The sequence below is a fragment of the Ciona robusta genome, chromosome 12, assembly GCF_009617815.1.
Source record: "Ciona robusta chromosome 12, ASM961781v2".
Lineage (NCBI taxonomy): Eukaryota > Metazoa > Chordata > Ascidiacea > Phlebobranchia > Cionidae > Ciona > Ciona robusta.
This window is the reverse complement of record NC_143246.1, coordinates 5,884,162-5,901,489: the sequence shown is the minus strand read 5'-3', so window position 1 is coordinate 5,901,489 and position 17,328 is coordinate 5,884,162. Positions and strand designations below refer to the sequence as shown.

Below are 17,328 nucleotides of genomic sequence, written 5' to 3'. Positions count from 1 at the left end.
AAAAATAAAAGAGTTTACACAAAACAAAAAAATAAAACATTTTTTTTTTAGTTTTGTATAAAAAACAGAATAAGGTTGTTCTTTCAAGTCATGTTTAATTGAAAAAGGGTAAAACAAGTATAAAACGGAAAGATGTTCAAAAACATGATGCAGTGGTAAAAGAGCAACACTTAGGGCGATAGTTTTTTGACTTTGCATGCATTCAGAGCAGGGGACATGCAATTGTTGCGTTTTAGTTTAATACGAGCAGTACGTTTAACACATGGTGGGGAAGTTGAATTCATGGCGGGACTTGGGTTCTCTGCATCTTGAGGGGCTTTTGTCATGGTTATCTTTCGTAGTTTTGGTTCATGGGTCGATAATTTCTTTTCTTCAATTTGTTTTGTATTCGCTAAGCGTGATCGCCTTTCCAGTTTCTCCATTTCAGACATCTGTGTATCTTGGACAGCTGAAGGAGTTTTGTCAGTTTCAACATTCGAAATAGTTGCAACTATTTTTTCCTCCTTTTTATGTTTTTCAGTTGTAACTTTTCCGCGACGATTGTCACGGGGCTTTCTTCTCGGCAAGGAGGCACAGTTCTGGTAAAAACACTTCACTAACTGGGAATGAGACGCTTGTATGTTTTCCAACATGCTACCGTCAACTCCATGCTGCAAAAAATGTTAATGTATTCATTAAAGTACAAAAACTTGGCACTAGTTACAGATTAGGCTGGTGGAAACTGTTACAGGTTGGTAATGGTTATCTTATAAGAGTTAAGTGGTAATGTTTAGCGGCCAGATAAGATGGGGGGGAATTCTTTACCAGCACCAAAAACTGTACCTGCATATATCTTTTATAATTACGGCTTATGATACTTATCAAAAGCCAACGAAGTTAGACTAGCATACCTTTCTTAGTTTTTCCACTAAAAAATCTGAAGTTGCTGTCTCTGGAAAAGCATAACTCAGTAAAATGTTTTCATCGTCCATTAGAGAGTGTACCAGGTCGTCAGGATAATAAAAATACCAACATACTGATTACATTTACTTAATACAGAACTTCCTCTTCTTCATATACAATAACATGCTGCAACTTAAAGATTTTTGCTGAGTAAGCGATATTGGGTATTGTCATCCAAACACGTGACCACCAAAAAGAAATATTTTAAGTAAAAAAGAAACACCAAAACATACGTAAAAATAAAAATTTGTTAATGTTGTAATAAACTATATGAGCTAGTTGCCATTGCTATGCAGGTAAATGTGCTAAACAAGCATACTTATATACCGATGCCATATCTATGGCGAGAAAATCAGCTGAGTCAATCGGCACATCACGATTCACAATCAATACATTGTGACGTCAAAATAGCAGCGTCGATAAAAGTCAGGTGTTCTGTAAATATGTGTTGCTTTGGGAATATGATTTTACAACTTATATAACCGTATGTATTTTTACAGAATAGATTTGTGGGGTAGTGTAAATGACTACATTTGTAGAGGTTTTCGCATTTTGTTGCTAACGTAGACGTAGGCGATTGACGAATATAGACGATGTCAAAAGACGAAAATGTTGACGCAAAAAGAGGAAAATATATTTTACTTGGCGAAGTGAATATAGTTGTTACTGCATTGCGGAGGAATTTGAGGTGAGTATTCAATTCCTAATTTACCTTTTTGTGCTTAAAAGTCTACCTGGGTATTCTCATATTGCATAACCAGAACAGTATACTAGTATTTTGGCTCTCCCGACAAGAATTCTGATGACAGACGTTTTAACGTCCTATTCAGGCCGTCTTCATTAGGGTAAAACCTTACTTTTAATGTGTAATATGTAAACATATACATTAAAGTATGTTTAAGCATTTTATAATAATTGTATTACGCAGATGGGCAACACACAACTACCAGAACGACCATGAAGACCAACTTATTTCAAGTTTTAATTCGCTTAAGAATGTCTTGAACAGATGTGAAGGTTATTGTTGTGTTTACAGAAACATACCCTTACTGTTTTGCTGTCGAATTGGGCTTTTTATCAGGAACAGCTACTTCTTATATTCTGTTATGCATCGTAGCCAAAATAAATACTCATAGTTTGGTTCTACAGGTCTGTCTGTATTGGAACCAAACATCTACTTGACCCCATTCCTGGAAGTTGTGCGATCAGAAGACACTACAGGCCCAATAACTGGACTCGCTCTTTCATCAATTAACAAGTTCCTATCATATGGATTGATTGGTAAATTGTGTGAAACGAACAGTATGATGGTATTTTATGTTTCTAGCACAAAACAGTAACCCATCTTGTGACAGATCTCAATGCACCAAATGCAGCAATGGCAGTGTCTAGCATGGCTGATGCCGTCACCCATGCTAGGTTTGTGGGAACTGATCCTTCCAATGATGAAGTTGTTCTTATGAAGATATTACAGGTTTATATGTTACTATTGTAGTAATTAGCAAGGTATTTACTATTTATGAATACCAACACTAACCTAAGATTGCACATTTCGTATTAACCAATGGTGAACACAGCCAAGTAGGGGTAATCATTCGCTAATAAAAGTAATGTTCCAAAAATAACATCAATTTTCCATGGTACGCATAATTAAAGCTGGTGTTATCCTGCTTCCACTATTTTATTGAAGCCATGATAATGTTTCGTTTGTAAAATTTTAAATTGTTTGTATATTCGTAAGCTATAGCGTTTAAGCATTTTGACAGTCAAGTGTGAAATAGTTTGAATAAATTCACATTTAACAGTAAATAGGCTACTTTTCAAATAGTTATTTCACTAACCTATCTTCAGAGAAAATGACCTAAATAACAATGTTTGGTTTGGTAATTTTTACGTACATCACCATATGGATTAGCCTATGATCATGAAACACAACTTCCTCTGTTATTTTTATGTTTACAAATGTTTGCATGGGAAAGTTTCGATACTGTTTTGTTTAAAATAGTTTTACCCATTCAGGTTTTACGTGTCTTGCTTCTCAGTAAAGTAGGCACCTTACTAACAAACGAAGCAGTATGTGAAATAATGCAATCATGTTTTCGAATCTGCTTTGAAATGAGGCTTAGTGGTGAGTTAAACATTAGAATAAAGGAATAAAAAAACATTATGTCATTGTTTTTAACCTCTTGGTTTTATTCCAAAATTTTAGTTTTTGTAAAACAATTTGTATATAAACAATATTTCTTGAAAAAAAATGAATCATAACTGTTTTGAAACAGATTGCCAATGTATTTTGCTGCTATAAATGATCATACAACGCATAGTTGGCACATTATCCCAACAGTTGTATATCCTTCCATGTAATAAACTGCCGTCAGCTTGGTATTGGTTAAAAATCAATATATTACCACACGAAGCACCTCTTGTTTCTCATCAAGCTTAATATAACATAAGCTACAAGCTTCTAATCATTGATCGTGTTTTAATAATTTATACATTGTGATGTCATAGAGCTGCTGCGGAAATCTGCCGAGCACACCCTAGTGGACATGGTGCAGGTACTTTTCACGAGACTTCCTGAATTTAAGGAGGATGCCAAAAATTTGTCGTTAAACTCCATGAGAAAGGTGAATACTGTGTAAAATAACTGAATTGTTTGAATATACGTATTACCGCATATTTAAGTGCTTAGTGGCTACTGTCCACACAGGTATGAATGGAATAATTATAGCTACTGAGGTACAACATTGCAAAATATAAGTTACATATATTATAACAATTAAGAAGAGAAGTTACACTAACATGACATAATACCTTAACAAGCAGTACAAAGTAACATTACACTAAGACTGCAAACAGATACACAAAAACTTTTATTTAACCTCAGTTAAAAATGCGAGCTGGGGGTATGACTGACACCCAGAGAGGCAAGCGACAACGACGGGGCAACAAAATATCAAAGAAAGAAAGAAAAGAAGCGTTATCGGGGATTACCCATGAAAATTCCCCTGCCCCCACACCGGAAATTCCCCCACAACAAAATGAAACACCATCAGAGGAGAACACACCTTCAATACCAAGGTCGGCAAGGTGGAACATTATAATTACCAAGATTTTCTTGATTCCATTTAAAAATAAGGCTTCTGATGTTATATAGGTGATATATTTGTCTCAAGTTATACAATTCGTTTATTGATTTTTGTATGTTATGTATTTTGTAGCAGTTAAGATTTTTTTGGTTTCTTTTTTATCTGTGTAATTTTTACCTTATTTCAGTGAAGCACCAGTGGTTGAAGAAAGCGTTACATTTGAGGTTGAACCAGAAGAAACTTCAGAAGGTTAATATTCATTTGTAATTCAATTATATTACCTCAGATCTGAAATCACATTTTCTTTACATTCATTCATTCATTCATTCATTCACATTTCTTTAAATTTAAAGTTTTTTGTCTAATTTTGTCTATTATAACCATTGTATGACTTTTGTTATTTTCGCAGAAGCCAAACTAGAAAAGAACGAAGTTTCTGACGAGAACAAAGAAAATGATGATGTAAGAAAGTTAATTGTTTGTTAAAACAATTTAAAAAATCATTAAAAAATGTTTCCGGGAAAACTTACTAAAAATATAGGTGTTTTTAAAACAGTGTATAACTTATAATTCAATCTCTAGTCCCATAAAAAATTTTGGGGATTTTGAAAATAAATTTGACTGTTTATTTTCAGGGTGAGCAAGCTGACACTGAAGCGACCAATGGGGACGGAGAAGAACTTTCGCAGCTTCCTGATTCGCTTGTTGAAGATGTAGACGGCCAATCACAAGTCTCGGAATCAAGTTCAGTTGATAACACAGCCAATCAAGCGAGAGGGGTGAGTTTTGTGGGGTATTGTTTAAATCGGCAGTGAGCATAAGGTGTATGGACTGTCTATTGATACACCATGTCTGTCTGGTGTATTGAAATACACCCATGTTTTATCTCGACAGTGAGCATGAGGTGTATAAATACGACTATGTTATATCTCGACAGTGAGCATAAATTTTACCCACCCTTTTATCCAGGTAAGGTTCGCATCTTCTCCAAGACCAATTGGTTTCACGGGACCACTGGTACCGTATGCTCTACCGTGCATTCGTGAGTTGTTCAGATTTCTCATCTCTCTCACAAACCCTCATGACAGGTTAGAAGCATGATTGGGTTTTCAATCATATAATTTCATGTGATCCTCTAAAACAGCTCTTTTAGAAATGTATTCTGTGTTATTTATTGAAGATGACCTGTATAAGAAAAAATAATATGCTTTTATCATATTTAGTTAAAAATTACGAACATTTATAGTCTAAATTACACTTATTTGATCACAAAGACACAACACTGATGTCATGATTCATATGGGAATGTCTTTGATGATGGTTGCCTTAGAAACTTCACGTGATGAGATCATGAAGTTCCCATCACTTCTCACGCTCGTGAAAGATGATATGTGTAGATATTTATTTCAGGTAAATGGTTTCATAAACCTCTTTTAGACACCCCTTAGTAACGACACAAAATCCCAAACATCGTTAGAAACCTTTTGACAAAGACCTGTTTTGTACAAAACTGAATTAATCACTACTTGATGAAATCATATTAGAAGTGGTCAAAATATATGTGTTTTCTATTTTACATATTCGGCTGGGTTAGGGGTTAGAACCCTACAATTTTTTTGGCAGAGCAAAACAACTTCTATTAAAGTATACAAACTTATTTTAACTTGTTATCCCTCCCCAGCTACTAAGTGTGGATAGATTGGGATTGGTGGCGGCTTCTCTGAGAGTTTCTCTTCTTATCTTTGAATCAATGAGAAAGAAACTAAAGTTTCAGCTTGAGGTAGGTTGGGGTTGGTTTAACTTTAGTTTTTTTTCTGTATATCTTTAGCATTTGTCTATACTATACCTCATTAGGGAAAAAAATATTCAGGTAGGTTTTAATTAACGTTTTCATCTAATTTTCAAATTTCTTGTTAAAAAAGGCCTCCTTTGCTAATTAATGCTCTAAATTATTAAAAAAAAAGAATTTAGAAGCTTGCATTTGCTCATGTAATTAATCAAATATATGAAATAAGACTTTTTTTCAGTCATTTTTAAAGAAAATAATGGATCTGATAACTTCGGATAATCCAAAAATGTCGTACGAGATAAAAGAGCTGTCACTAGAGGCAGTAGTGCAGCTATGGCATATACCAGGGCTCGTAACGGAGGTTTACCTTAACTATGATTGTGATTTCTATTGCTCCAATATGTTTGATGAACTCAGCAAACTTCTTTCTAAGGTGCGTTACATTTTTGCGATTTTTTTTATCAGTTAAAATAGTTGATTTGTTAAATAGTTAGACTAGAATGTGCTTAAAATTTTTGAGATTGCGAACTTCTTTCCAATGTTGGTTGATTTTTTGCGTTTTTTTCCAACATTGCACCTGAAAACTTGAAAATTTTGTCCTAGATCATTTTAATTAAAGTTTCAAGTAAAAGTGCATGCAATGAACTGACAAATCCTCGGAGGAGTTAATGAAGAGTCAATTTCTTAGTGTTGTATTGTTAAAAGTTATTTTATGATTAATTTAGAATGCTTTCCCTGTGTCTGGTTTGTACACAACACACCTTCTATCGTTGGATGCCTTGCTTACTGTGGTACGGAGTATTGAACATAGATGTAATCAAAACGAGAACAAAAGTCTCGAAGATACTTCTAGTGTTGCCTCTGCTGAGACTGGTGAGTATTTTTAATTGCGCAACACTGGTAATACAAATTTATTTATTTCTGTGGCTTGCTTGTATTATATTGCATTGTCCAGTGTTGCCAGACCCTTTTTTTAGCCACACCACCATCAACACCTGATATTGCAACCAAGCCCCCCACCGAGTGGACATCTGCAAATCCAGTCAACATTCAGCAGGTGGCAGCAAAGCTCACACCGACAGAAATACCAGAAAGATTTAGCGGACCAATACCAACAATAGAGGAACTGCAGAAGATAAAACAAAAGAAAAAGGTAAAAAAAAATGTTTAAATTTAAAACTTAAATGCAAAATTTTAAAAAAATCCTAAACACTTTTAAATGTGCTGGGAAACAATAAGTTAGTATTACACAAATTTTAAACCACTGATTTTAATGCACATTTTTTTATTTAACTCTCCAGATTTTGCAAAATGGGACGGAACTTTTCAACCAGAAACCGAAGAAGGGAATCGGTTTCCTCCAGGAGCAGAATCTTCTCGCTGTCCCTCTTGATGTCCGGGAGGTTTCCCTCTGGCTGCGAGCGAACCCATGGTTGGATAAGAAGATGATTGGGGAGTATATAAGTGATCGGAGGCATCCGGAAATCCTGGATAATTTTGTGAGGTGGGAATGTCTTTCGTGTTAGCTGTCTTTTAAAGTTTTTTTTTTTATATTGTCTTATCTTATGTTGCCAGGGGTTATGGTATTAGTACTTAATTGAGATTGTAAAATCTGCAAGTCAAATATACAAATTTTGTAATTACTTACTTTGTTTAACTTATCAGCCCCTGTGCAGTTAGTTACTTTCCATCTTGGCTAAGACTCAGTTTTCAGATCTTTATTAAAATATTTCATTGTGACCTCACAGAACATTCAAATTTGAGGGCCTTCGTGTGGATGAAAGTTTGCGGATGTATCTTGAAGCGTTCAGATTACCTGGTGAAGCACCAGTTATACAACGACTTATTGAAGCTTTCTCTGCATATTGGTCGGTAGGTAGATTAACTTTGGTATAATGATGGATAAATCAGTTTGGTTGTATGTATTCTATTCTACTTGTGTGAGGACATACAATGTGCCACGCTATGGGAATTATGATTCAGGTCAGAGTTGGCCCATTAACACAACACCCAGGGTGATACAACTCATAAGTGCCTGCTAACGAGAAGTGTCTTGCCCTATCCCAGCAGTCACTAATAGGTTGTATCACTTTGGTCCAGCCCTGGCCTGAATCCCAGGACCCACAGCAAGCTATGCTATCTGACCTCCCCCATATAAAATAGAATCCTATTAATATTATATCCCATCTTACAGGAATGTAACCACCATCCCTTCATGAACCTTGACGCTGCATTCACGCTCTCTTATGCGATCATTATGCTCAATACTGACCAACACAACAGAAATGTTCGGAAACAAAACGAACCGATGACATTCCAGGACTTCAAACGCAACACTAAGGGTTGTAATGGTGGACAAGACTTTGAGCAACACATGCTTGAGGATATCTACAATACTATAAGGTTGGTGTTACATTTTTAAGTTTTGTTTGTATGCAGGATTGCAGTTGTATTTATTAATGAAGATGGGTAAAACAACATGGTTTTAAGTATATATGTATATGGTTCTACAACATGGCAAACCATGGGACCTGGAAGTTAGGCCAGAATTTGCACATTACTATGACACCCTGGGTGCTACAACCCATTAGTGACCGCTGGGTTGGAGCAGTGTTGATCAGATCAGGGTCAGATTCACATGATTTATTACAGTTAATAATAAAAATGTTGTTTATGATGTAGAAACGATGAGATTGTTCTTCCTGATGAACAAACTGGTCCAATACGAGATCGATGGTTGTGGAATGTATTTCTCAGAAGAGGGAATTCCCCAGAAGGAACATGGTTGCCAGCAGGGTAAGAAAAATAGTTTGAAAATAATCTTCAAGTTTATTGTCATAAAACTTTACTGTTTAAACTCTTTTAATTGGTATTTAAATATTTCCTAAGTCTGTCTGTTGTGTTTGCATTTCTTATAACTAAAACGCATGTTGTTTTTTACATTGTACCGGACTGCTTCAAATATTGCATTTTGTTTTATTATTATTTTTAAAGGTGAACATCTATTCCTTATATTAGAATGATAATGTTCAAGTTTTTGGTTTATCATCCAAAGTATATTTCAGAGACAGCGATTCCTATCATATTTATGACCGTGATCTATTTGCAATGAATTGGGGACCAACTGTTGCTGCTCTGTCTTATGTATTTGATAAATCGTTGGAGGAAAACATCATACAGAAGTCAATCATTGGGTTCAAGTAAGTGGTGTTCTCTGTTTGTAACTTATTTATGGGGTGGGAAATGACAGCCGTTACAACCTGTGTGTTTTGTTTCCACTTTTAAGTTACCACGTATGTAGCTTTGAGAATGATTATAAGCGGTTACTATGCAGGCTGTATTGTTTCTATCGCGTTATATATAAAGGAATGTAACTTGTTTATCATTGTGTGGAGGGCAATGACAGTTGTTATAACGTGTGTGTTTTATTCCTGCTTTTGAATTACCACGTAATTACCAATCATGTATGTACTTGTTACAACACAGATGTTCTGTTACATACATCTTGTACTCGCTTACGAGTTCCCACATATATTTAACTTTGAAGATGGTTATAAGTAGCACAGAGTATTGCTCAAATAGTTGTTCCTACATAAACATCACTTTTGTATCTTCCACCCACAGGAAATGTGCTTTGATCAGCGCACACTTTTCTATGTGTAATGTGTTCGACAACCTTATAGTGTCTCTATGTAAGTTCACTGGACTCACTTCAAGCGGGGAGGTAAGTCAAAGCTGTTACACAGTGATATATGAATAGGTAAGATGGGTACCATTAGCCCATAATACACCATATTTCCATTTAGAGTTGTGAGGAAACGGATGTATAATTCTGTAAATATTTTTTGTTTATTAACTGATGAGACGAGAACATAGAATGAAAACATGGACCACCTTACCTCAAACTAATATTTAGAATAGCCTAAAACCCACTTAAATAGACCAAGACTATAAAGAAATATAAACATTTCCTCCACACAGACCCCCGATGTAACAACCGTCATGTTTGGATCGAACCCGAAATCTCAACTTGCAGCACGCACGATGTTCCATCTCACTCATCGTCATGGTGACATCCTCCGCGAGGGATGGAGGAACATTCTGGATGTGATTCTTCCTCTTTATCGATCCAAGCTCCTCCCTGCTGCCATGGTGGAGGTGGAGGACTTTGTTGATCCAACAGGAAGAGTCTGCCTCCTCAGGGAAGAACTACCGATGCAGAGGTAGGATGACAGTTGTTGTTAAATAAGCTTCTGGCATTTTTTTTAAACGCAGATGTCTCGCTTGCCATATGGTGAAACGACATTAGTTCACATTGTTTGTTTAATAATACTCAACGCATAATTTATAGATGTTGATTCGCCAGAGTTGTGGTTAAAGACAAAATTATCCCATTACCCTAATACACAAAAACCTTATTAAGTCTCACAAACATTGTTTGTTTAACAATACCCAACCCAAAGGTCAGATTCGTCAATCTTCAGTTCGTTCTACCAGTTTATGACACTAGGTGGCCCTGCTGAGAACTCGAATCAGAAACAAACGACTCCGGAAGATCAAGAAGCTATGAAGATTGCACAGGTTTGTGATGTCATAGTGGTTGTGATGTCATAGTGGGTTGGTGATGTCATAGTGGTTGGTGTGTTGCTCAATTATTATTTTTAGGATTGTGTGAAAGAATTACAACTGGAAACACTGGTCACTGAAAGCAAGTTTTTGAGATTGGATTCACTGCAGGTATCAAAACGTTATAACATCAATAAATCTATATCACCTTTTTGTGTTGATTTTAACCACTACCAACCCCCCAGGAACTGATGAAAGCTCTCATGCAATCCTCCCTCCCCCCACATGTACATGAATCAATGGGAACAAATTATTCCGAGGATTCAGCAATCTTCTTCCTTGAGCTTCTGCTGCGTGTTGTTCTACAAAACAGGTAACATCGTTGCTTATATTATTATCATAATCAAATCCTCTATGAGATATATTTTTTATCTAAAACGGTATCGCCTAAATCTGGGGCATATCCTGATGATTTTTTGCCATGTTTCAGACAAAACGTCAGTCATTTAAGATAGACAAAAAGATTTCCTCACACTTATAATATACTGGAAGAAAAAACATACATATTTAAATTTAAATCATTCCCAACCAATCAGAGATCGGATCATGTCGTTGTGGCAAATGGTGCGCGACCACCTCTACACGAGCATCGTCATGGCAACAGATTACTCCCTCCTCCTCGAGCGAGCAGTAGTTGGATTGATGAGGATGGCTATCCGTCTCCTCCACAGAGAGGATGTTGCTGATGAAGTCCTCGCATCACTACAGATCCTCCTTATGATTAAACCATCCATCATCTCAAAAGTAAAGCGTTAAATTTTTTGGAATATCAGGTTTGCTTGAAATAAAACGAATGCACCAATCTTTAGGCCTTGTTTAATTGGTAAAATAAAATAGAAATATGCAAAATACAACATACTGTATATAAACAAACGCAAAATTCTGAGTTGTTAGGAATTTTATGGTTACCAAACTCAAATCCACAAATTCAATCCGATTGATTAGGTTTATATAACAGTCTCTGTTTGTTTTAATTTTATATCAAATTCAGGTGAGCCGACAAATCGGGTATGGACTCCATGAGCTCTTACGCACCAACGCAGCTAACATCCACGCAAGATCCGATTGGATCACCATCTTCACTGTGATGAAGACTGTGGGAGCGGGAGCTCTTCCTCCAGCCATCGTACAAGTCTCCACACCATCTTCCGAGGTTCAGGATCAAGCTTATGGATCGGTGGAGGATGTCGCAGATAGAAGTAAGGATGTCTAATATTAGGGGTTTCTATGGTTTTATTAGGGGTTTCTAAATTTGTTATAGGTTATATTCTATTTGTTTGCAGGCAAAATTTACCCCAAAACCCTTTAAAAACTTACCCACAATATTTTTTTTTTTCGTTTTTGTTGTAGTAATGTAGCAAGCGCATAAATAATTCTTGGAGTGTTTTTTTTGTTATCACACAAAAATGACCAATTTATAAAACCTTTATTGTATTTTTTCCAATGATTGCAATATTTGTTGGTAATTTTTCAGGAACGCATTCAGATGGTGAAGGGGTTGCCGTTGACAACCGTACGAGTGTTTACTCCGATCGTGGCTACACCTCTGATAGCGAGTTGTATGAAAACCATCTATCTGGAAACACTGAAGATATGTCTGAGGTAAAAATGTCTGGCAACACTGTAGTGTTAATCATAGCCGCTAAACCTGGGGGGTATGCAGGCACACTGTGGAATTTTCACACTACATCAATCAATAAACATTAAAATCAAATTTGTTTCATGGAAACGGGTGTGTAGCTATCCCTGCTTCCCCTGTGCTTTACAAAGTTTGGTGCCTATGGTGGTGTTGGTGTAATGTTAATGTATTGGTGTTTAATTAACATGGTGGGGAAAGTTATCTCGCAACACTGCTGTTGTATAAACTAGCTGGAAACACTGGTAGGTGTGCCCAGTTATTTTGCTGCTTAAATGTTTAACATTCTGTTGTTTTAAACTCAAAACAATGTTTTGTAATAAATTGAGAAACATGTTGTTAAAATATATATAGACCTAGCAACCATTTTTTCATACATTTAATTTTATCCATTATTCTTCTGTACTTTTAAAAATTGGAACACAATTTTTTTTAATATACCCAATTTAAGTTCATTTATTGTCAAATTTAGTTTGTTTGGTGTTTATTTTTCTGAACCATTTTTGATTCCATTTTAGTTGGTTAGCAAAAATGGTTTGGTATTGGTAAGTCTGAAGCATGGTGCTACGTTTTCCCTAATTCTTAGAAATATCGTAATTGAAGAAACTAACCCTTGAATTATTGCGCAACAATTAATGCATGATCATACAATATCTAAATAGCTTTAACCAGTAGAACACCTAGATTTCTTATCAGATTTTTCCAAATTTTTAATTTAACTCTAAGTTTGAACTTGTAAATGGTCATTAAACGAATAAAGACAATAATACTAATTTAAAACATTTTTCAACCGTTTTTACAACATCTACTGAGTCAACTATATGCCTTTGCCAATAAGACGCTAATTTAAAAATAGGAAACTTATAAACACCAACTATTATACCCTGGGTGTTGGTATAATGGGCAAACTGGGGCTTCAATCCCAGGTCCCTGGTGTGTTTTGCTGTAGGACGTCATGCTCAACCATATAGAATAGAACGCACCTGATTTTTCAAACAAAACACATGGCAATTTTTATTTCATACTAATTTCACAAACATAGCAATTATTTTTTACACAACCCTTTTAATGGATAATTTCATATAATGTTTCTATGTTTAGAAACTTGGAGGGGGCGATGATAAATCATCTGTCCAGGTACGTGGTGTAGTTATTCATATCATTCATCAAAAAGTTTTCCATTTTAACATTATATTCATTATTCATTTTTAACATTATTTCATTTTTAATATTATTTCCGTGTTTACTTCTTATTCATTAAAGTTTTTATTTTAACATTTTCACTCAACCCCTAGGTGATCCCCCCACCTCCTACCCCATGCAACCAGTTCACCCTCCAGTTGGGTGAGGAGTTACGACAACACGACATGCGATCAATGGTTAAATGTTGTGAAACGCTCGCTTTCCTGGTAAGGGATGCCGCGCATATTACTCCAGATAACTTTGAACTTTGTGTCCGATGCATCAGGACCTTTGTGGAAGCAAGCATCAATGGAGGTGGGTTATGATGTCATAGAAATGCTGTGATGTCATAATCAAACTTATGACGTATGAATAAATTTGTAAAAAGGCAAACCTAAAGTATTAACTAGAAGGTATAGATTAACTATATGGGTATGTTTATTATAATGTCAAGTTTGGGGGTAATGAGCCAAATCTGACCAAATCCAAGGTCCTTGACCAGGATCTTACCTACATAAAGTCGAATGTCATATATACAGTATTAGGTTTCTAAGAGGAAATCGATTTTTTTAGTTTCAACTTTACCTATTTTTTGCTTTTATTATAGTACACTGAATTCTTGGTAATGACATTACAATGTTGATTGTTGCAGTGAATCGAGCGCACCACGCGAGTGTGGTCGAGATGAAACATCCAGATAAGAAGAAGTTGAAGAAGAGGAAGGAGCGAGATGGAAAGAGGAGGATGGCGGGTCATCAACATGAGAGGTGGGGGGTGTGCTTATGTTTTATGTAGGGGTGCTAAAACGTTCAGTAAAATAAAAATGAAATATTTAATTAATAATAAAAAAGCAAAAAAATTTGCTAGATAAAAAAGAAATATATTTTTTTAGAAATTTATTTAATATGATGTCTATGCCAGATATTCGGGACATTACTCAGATGACGAAGCGGCCGTGGAAAATGTGCCAGGAGGTTACCATACTATGTCCCTACAGGTGATGTTTAACTTGAAATAAGTTATCTATCTGATGCCATATATGCATAGGCTAAAATTATTATGATTAGATAAAATGGTGTTTTATTCTATTTGCATTTGTTGGCTACCTTTGTAGAAGCAACAGGCTTCAACATTTGTTTAGATTCATGCGGCACCAACCTAGGTGGCGGGGTTATGGGCCACTGGCCTAAATCTCTAGTCCTATGGCTTGTTAAGGTGTAGGATCTCACCATATAAATAGGGAAGTGCTGGAATCAAATCTCTGAGTAGAAATTTTAAATAACAAACAAAGAAATTTGACAGCTCCTTGATCTGATGCATACCCTCCACACACGGGCAGCGTCGATCTACAGCTCATGGGAGGCAGAGGAACGGAAAGTTACAGACGAACCTATTGTGACAGCTGAAGCAAGCAGTTTATGGGGGAAGTGTTGGTGTCCATTGTTGCAAGGCATAGCTCGGTGGGTGGAGCTTGTAAATTCTAAATCTGTTTATGGTCATTATTGGGCCAATTCTGACCTAAATCTCAGGACCCATGAAATGTCACTATGTAGGTTCTTACCCACAAAGCAATAGAAAAAATGTGTTTTCTGTAATGACTCTGGTGCTGTCTGCTGTGTATGGTGTAAAAATGCAACAATCAACCAATAAGTTACGTATGGTTGCAGCCTTAAAGCAACATAAATATGATAATCAGTTGTTTTTTAACTTTTTTTTTAAATTTGTTGTTTTATTTAAATTAGACCTTTTAATCATAACTGAAGAGATAAATAAAAATATGTTATTTCTTTATTAAGATTTTAATGAAACATTTTGTTTTGTTTATTCGTAGTTTGTGTTGCGATGCGAGAAGACAAGTTCGAACATCAGCTCTAACATATTTACAACGAGCGTTGCTGGTTCATGATCTGCAAACATTGACTGGGAAGGAATGGGAATCCTGCTTTAATAAGGTGGGGGTGTTGTATTACTACCATGGGGTGAAGTTGTTACTTTTTAAATCAGGAAATGTTGGTATATATGGGAATATTTTTGGCTAATTGAGCCAACTGTGGGGTTAAACCCCAGGTCCCATAGCAAGAAAATTATAGGACTTTCACTGCATCACTGTATACGTAATGTACATAATCTGTCCACCAAATCATGTTGTTTATTTTATTTCTATGTTTTACTCGTAGGTGTTGTTTCCTTTATTGACAAAACTTTTGGAAAACATAAGTCCTGCTGATCCAGATGGAATGGAAGAAACCAGAATGAGAGGAGCCACGTTATTGTCAAAGGTTTGTGATGTCATAATGGCTGACAATTCAAAATTTTGACTCCTATTTTTTTTCAGGTATTTCTTCAACATTTGAACCCCCTACTGAACCTACCAACTTTCACAGCGCTGTGGTTAACTATATTAGACTTCATGGACAAGTACATGCATATTGGGAAGCGAGATTTACTGGTGAATAAATATATGCGTTAATGTAACTTATTTATCCCACATTGCGATGCAACAACAGTCGTTGTAATACAAGTGTTCAGTTTTACACACCTTGTGGAAAATACCGATATGTGTCTTGTATAAAGAGAGACATGCTTCTACAATGGTAGCAGCATCGAGTTTTGAACTCGTAAACTTTGGTGCGGACATAAACACTTTAAAAACCATTATTATTTAACTTCAACTTTATAATAAATAAAACTAAATTAAATAAATTTAATTTACATTACACTTGTTTCAACATCCTTGCGTGCTTAATTTTTTAAGATTTTATAAATAAACCTAAATTAATTTGCAATCTACCCAGTTTGAAGCGATACCCGAGTCACTGAAGAACATGCTACTGGTGATGGATACCGCTGGTATCTTCCATAGTAAAGACTCGGGTCACACCTCGCTGTGGGACGTAACATGGGAGAGGATTGATTGCTTTCTACCAAATTTAAGGAACGAGGTTTTTAAACCTCCAACACCTGGTCTGTAACTTTGAAATGTTGTTTGTGTGAAAAGTTTTAGTTAGTTTTTTTTTAATTTTGTGTGCCTTCTGTAACTAAAAAAAATGTTTTAATTTTTGAGTCGTTTTTGAAACATTTTCGTGTTCTATCCAGTGGTTGAGGTGCTCGCCTCTCTAACTTAGAGAATAAGTGACCAATATGCGTATATATGCTCTTGGACAAGACACCTAACGGCCATTGCCTCAACCCAGTGGTTACTATGAGGTGTCTAAAGTAAGGGACATAAACCTCACAATATTTTTTTAATTTAAATTCACCTATCTTAATCTCATGGACAAACCCTGATTTACTATTTAAGGATAAACAAGAATTAACATTAATTATTTTTATTTAATTTAGAAGCTAAAAAAGAAGAACTTGTCGCTCCCAAGGCCCCTGAGCTCTCACGAGATGGGATTCCCCCTCAGCCCCACCTGGAGCAGTTTCACCCCTCTAATAAGTTGGACCCCGGCCACCTTCCAGCAGGGGTAATCCCCGCCCCCCAACCCAAGGTTAACCCCCCAATAAGCCTGAACATCTCCCCACCTTATGCACCGCCTAAAAACCCAATACCAGTTTACCCTCACACTACCGGAGCCCCTGGCACCTCACCCCCTAAAACTTACCCATCCCTGGCACCCCCTGTTGGCTTAGGGGGCCCGAGTATTCCCCCTTCTCAACCCAAAAACATCGTAAGTACCCATAATTCCATATTTGGTCAACGAAACCTAATAACTTTACCCTCTCAACAGCTGATGACCCCAAGCACCCCTAACTTCATAGTCACCCCCTTACCCCACCCTACAGTTGTGGGTAACCCCTTACCCAACTCATCAGTGGTCCAGATGCCTGTGACGCAGATTCCTTCATCAACCCAGTGATTATGACGAAACAATGCAATATATTGCAAGACAGTCCATAGGATACTAATACGCACGTGTTTATCTTCGATTTTATTCTATAATAAGAATCTAGTGTAGTTTTCACAGCTAGCTGTAACGGTGGCGTGCTTTGTTATGTGTAAATAGCTATTGTGACGTGCAATCGTAGAATAAAGTAGCGGTGACTTCGGAAAACATCCG

The 17,328-nt window shown here is 36.2% G+C and overlaps 2 protein-coding genes across 5 annotated transcripts; one reads left to right on the top strand and one right to left on the bottom strand.

The window, feature by feature from the left end:
• Nucleotides 1–75: 75 nt before the first annotated feature.
• Nucleotides 76–1,104, bottom strand: LOC149727178 (uncharacterized). The gene is made up of 2 exons (XM_089889757.1): nt 891–1,104; nt 76–650 (listed from the first exon to the last, which is right to left on the bottom strand). Exons 1-2 carry the CDS (start codon nt 969–971, stop codon nt 171–173), a joined length of 561 nt encoding a protein of 186 aa, XP_089745883.1. The 5' UTR covers nt 972–1,104; the 3' UTR covers nt 76–170.
• A 316-nt stretch (nt 1,105–1,420) lies between these two features.
• On the top strand, nt 1,421–17,322 carry LOC149727177 (Golgi-specific brefeldin A-resistance guanine nucleotide exchange factor 1-like). 4 transcript variants are annotated; one of them, XM_089889712.1, is made up of 41 exons: nt 1,421–1,630; nt 1,871–1,959; nt 2,092–2,223; nt 2,298–2,416; nt 2,962–3,070; nt 3,454–3,569; nt 3,830–4,023; nt 4,219–4,280; nt 4,441–4,493; nt 4,667–4,810; nt 5,001–5,119; nt 5,306–5,441; nt 5,713–5,811; nt 6,059–6,253; nt 6,546–6,693; nt 6,798–6,973; nt 7,122–7,324; nt 7,569–7,692; nt 8,015–8,223; nt 8,503–8,616; nt 8,886–9,020; nt 9,445–9,544; nt 9,802–10,043; nt 10,284–10,401; nt 10,486–10,557; nt 10,632–10,759; nt 10,983–11,190; nt 11,438–11,645; nt 11,921–12,048; nt 12,601–12,627; nt 13,184–13,219; nt 13,378–13,579; nt 13,917–14,031; nt 14,186–14,261; nt 14,567–14,724; nt 15,096–15,216; nt 15,442–15,543; nt 15,600–15,713; nt 16,060–16,228; nt 16,607–16,938; nt 16,999–17,322. In XM_089889712.1, exons 1-41 carry the CDS (start codon nt 1,536–1,538, stop codon nt 17,125–17,127), a joined length of 5,556 nt encoding a protein of 1,851 aa, XP_089745838.1. In that variant the 5' UTR covers nt 1,421–1,535; the 3' UTR covers nt 17,128–17,322. The 4 variants fall into 4 exon arrangements, with proteins under 4 accessions (XP_089745838.1, XP_089745837.1, XP_089745840.1 ...); XM_089889711.1 differs by having other exon boundaries at nt 3,830–4,032; XM_089889714.1 differs by lacking the exon at nt 12,601–12,627 and having other exon boundaries at nt 1,422–1,630.
• Nucleotides 17,323–17,328: the final 6 nt, after the last annotated feature.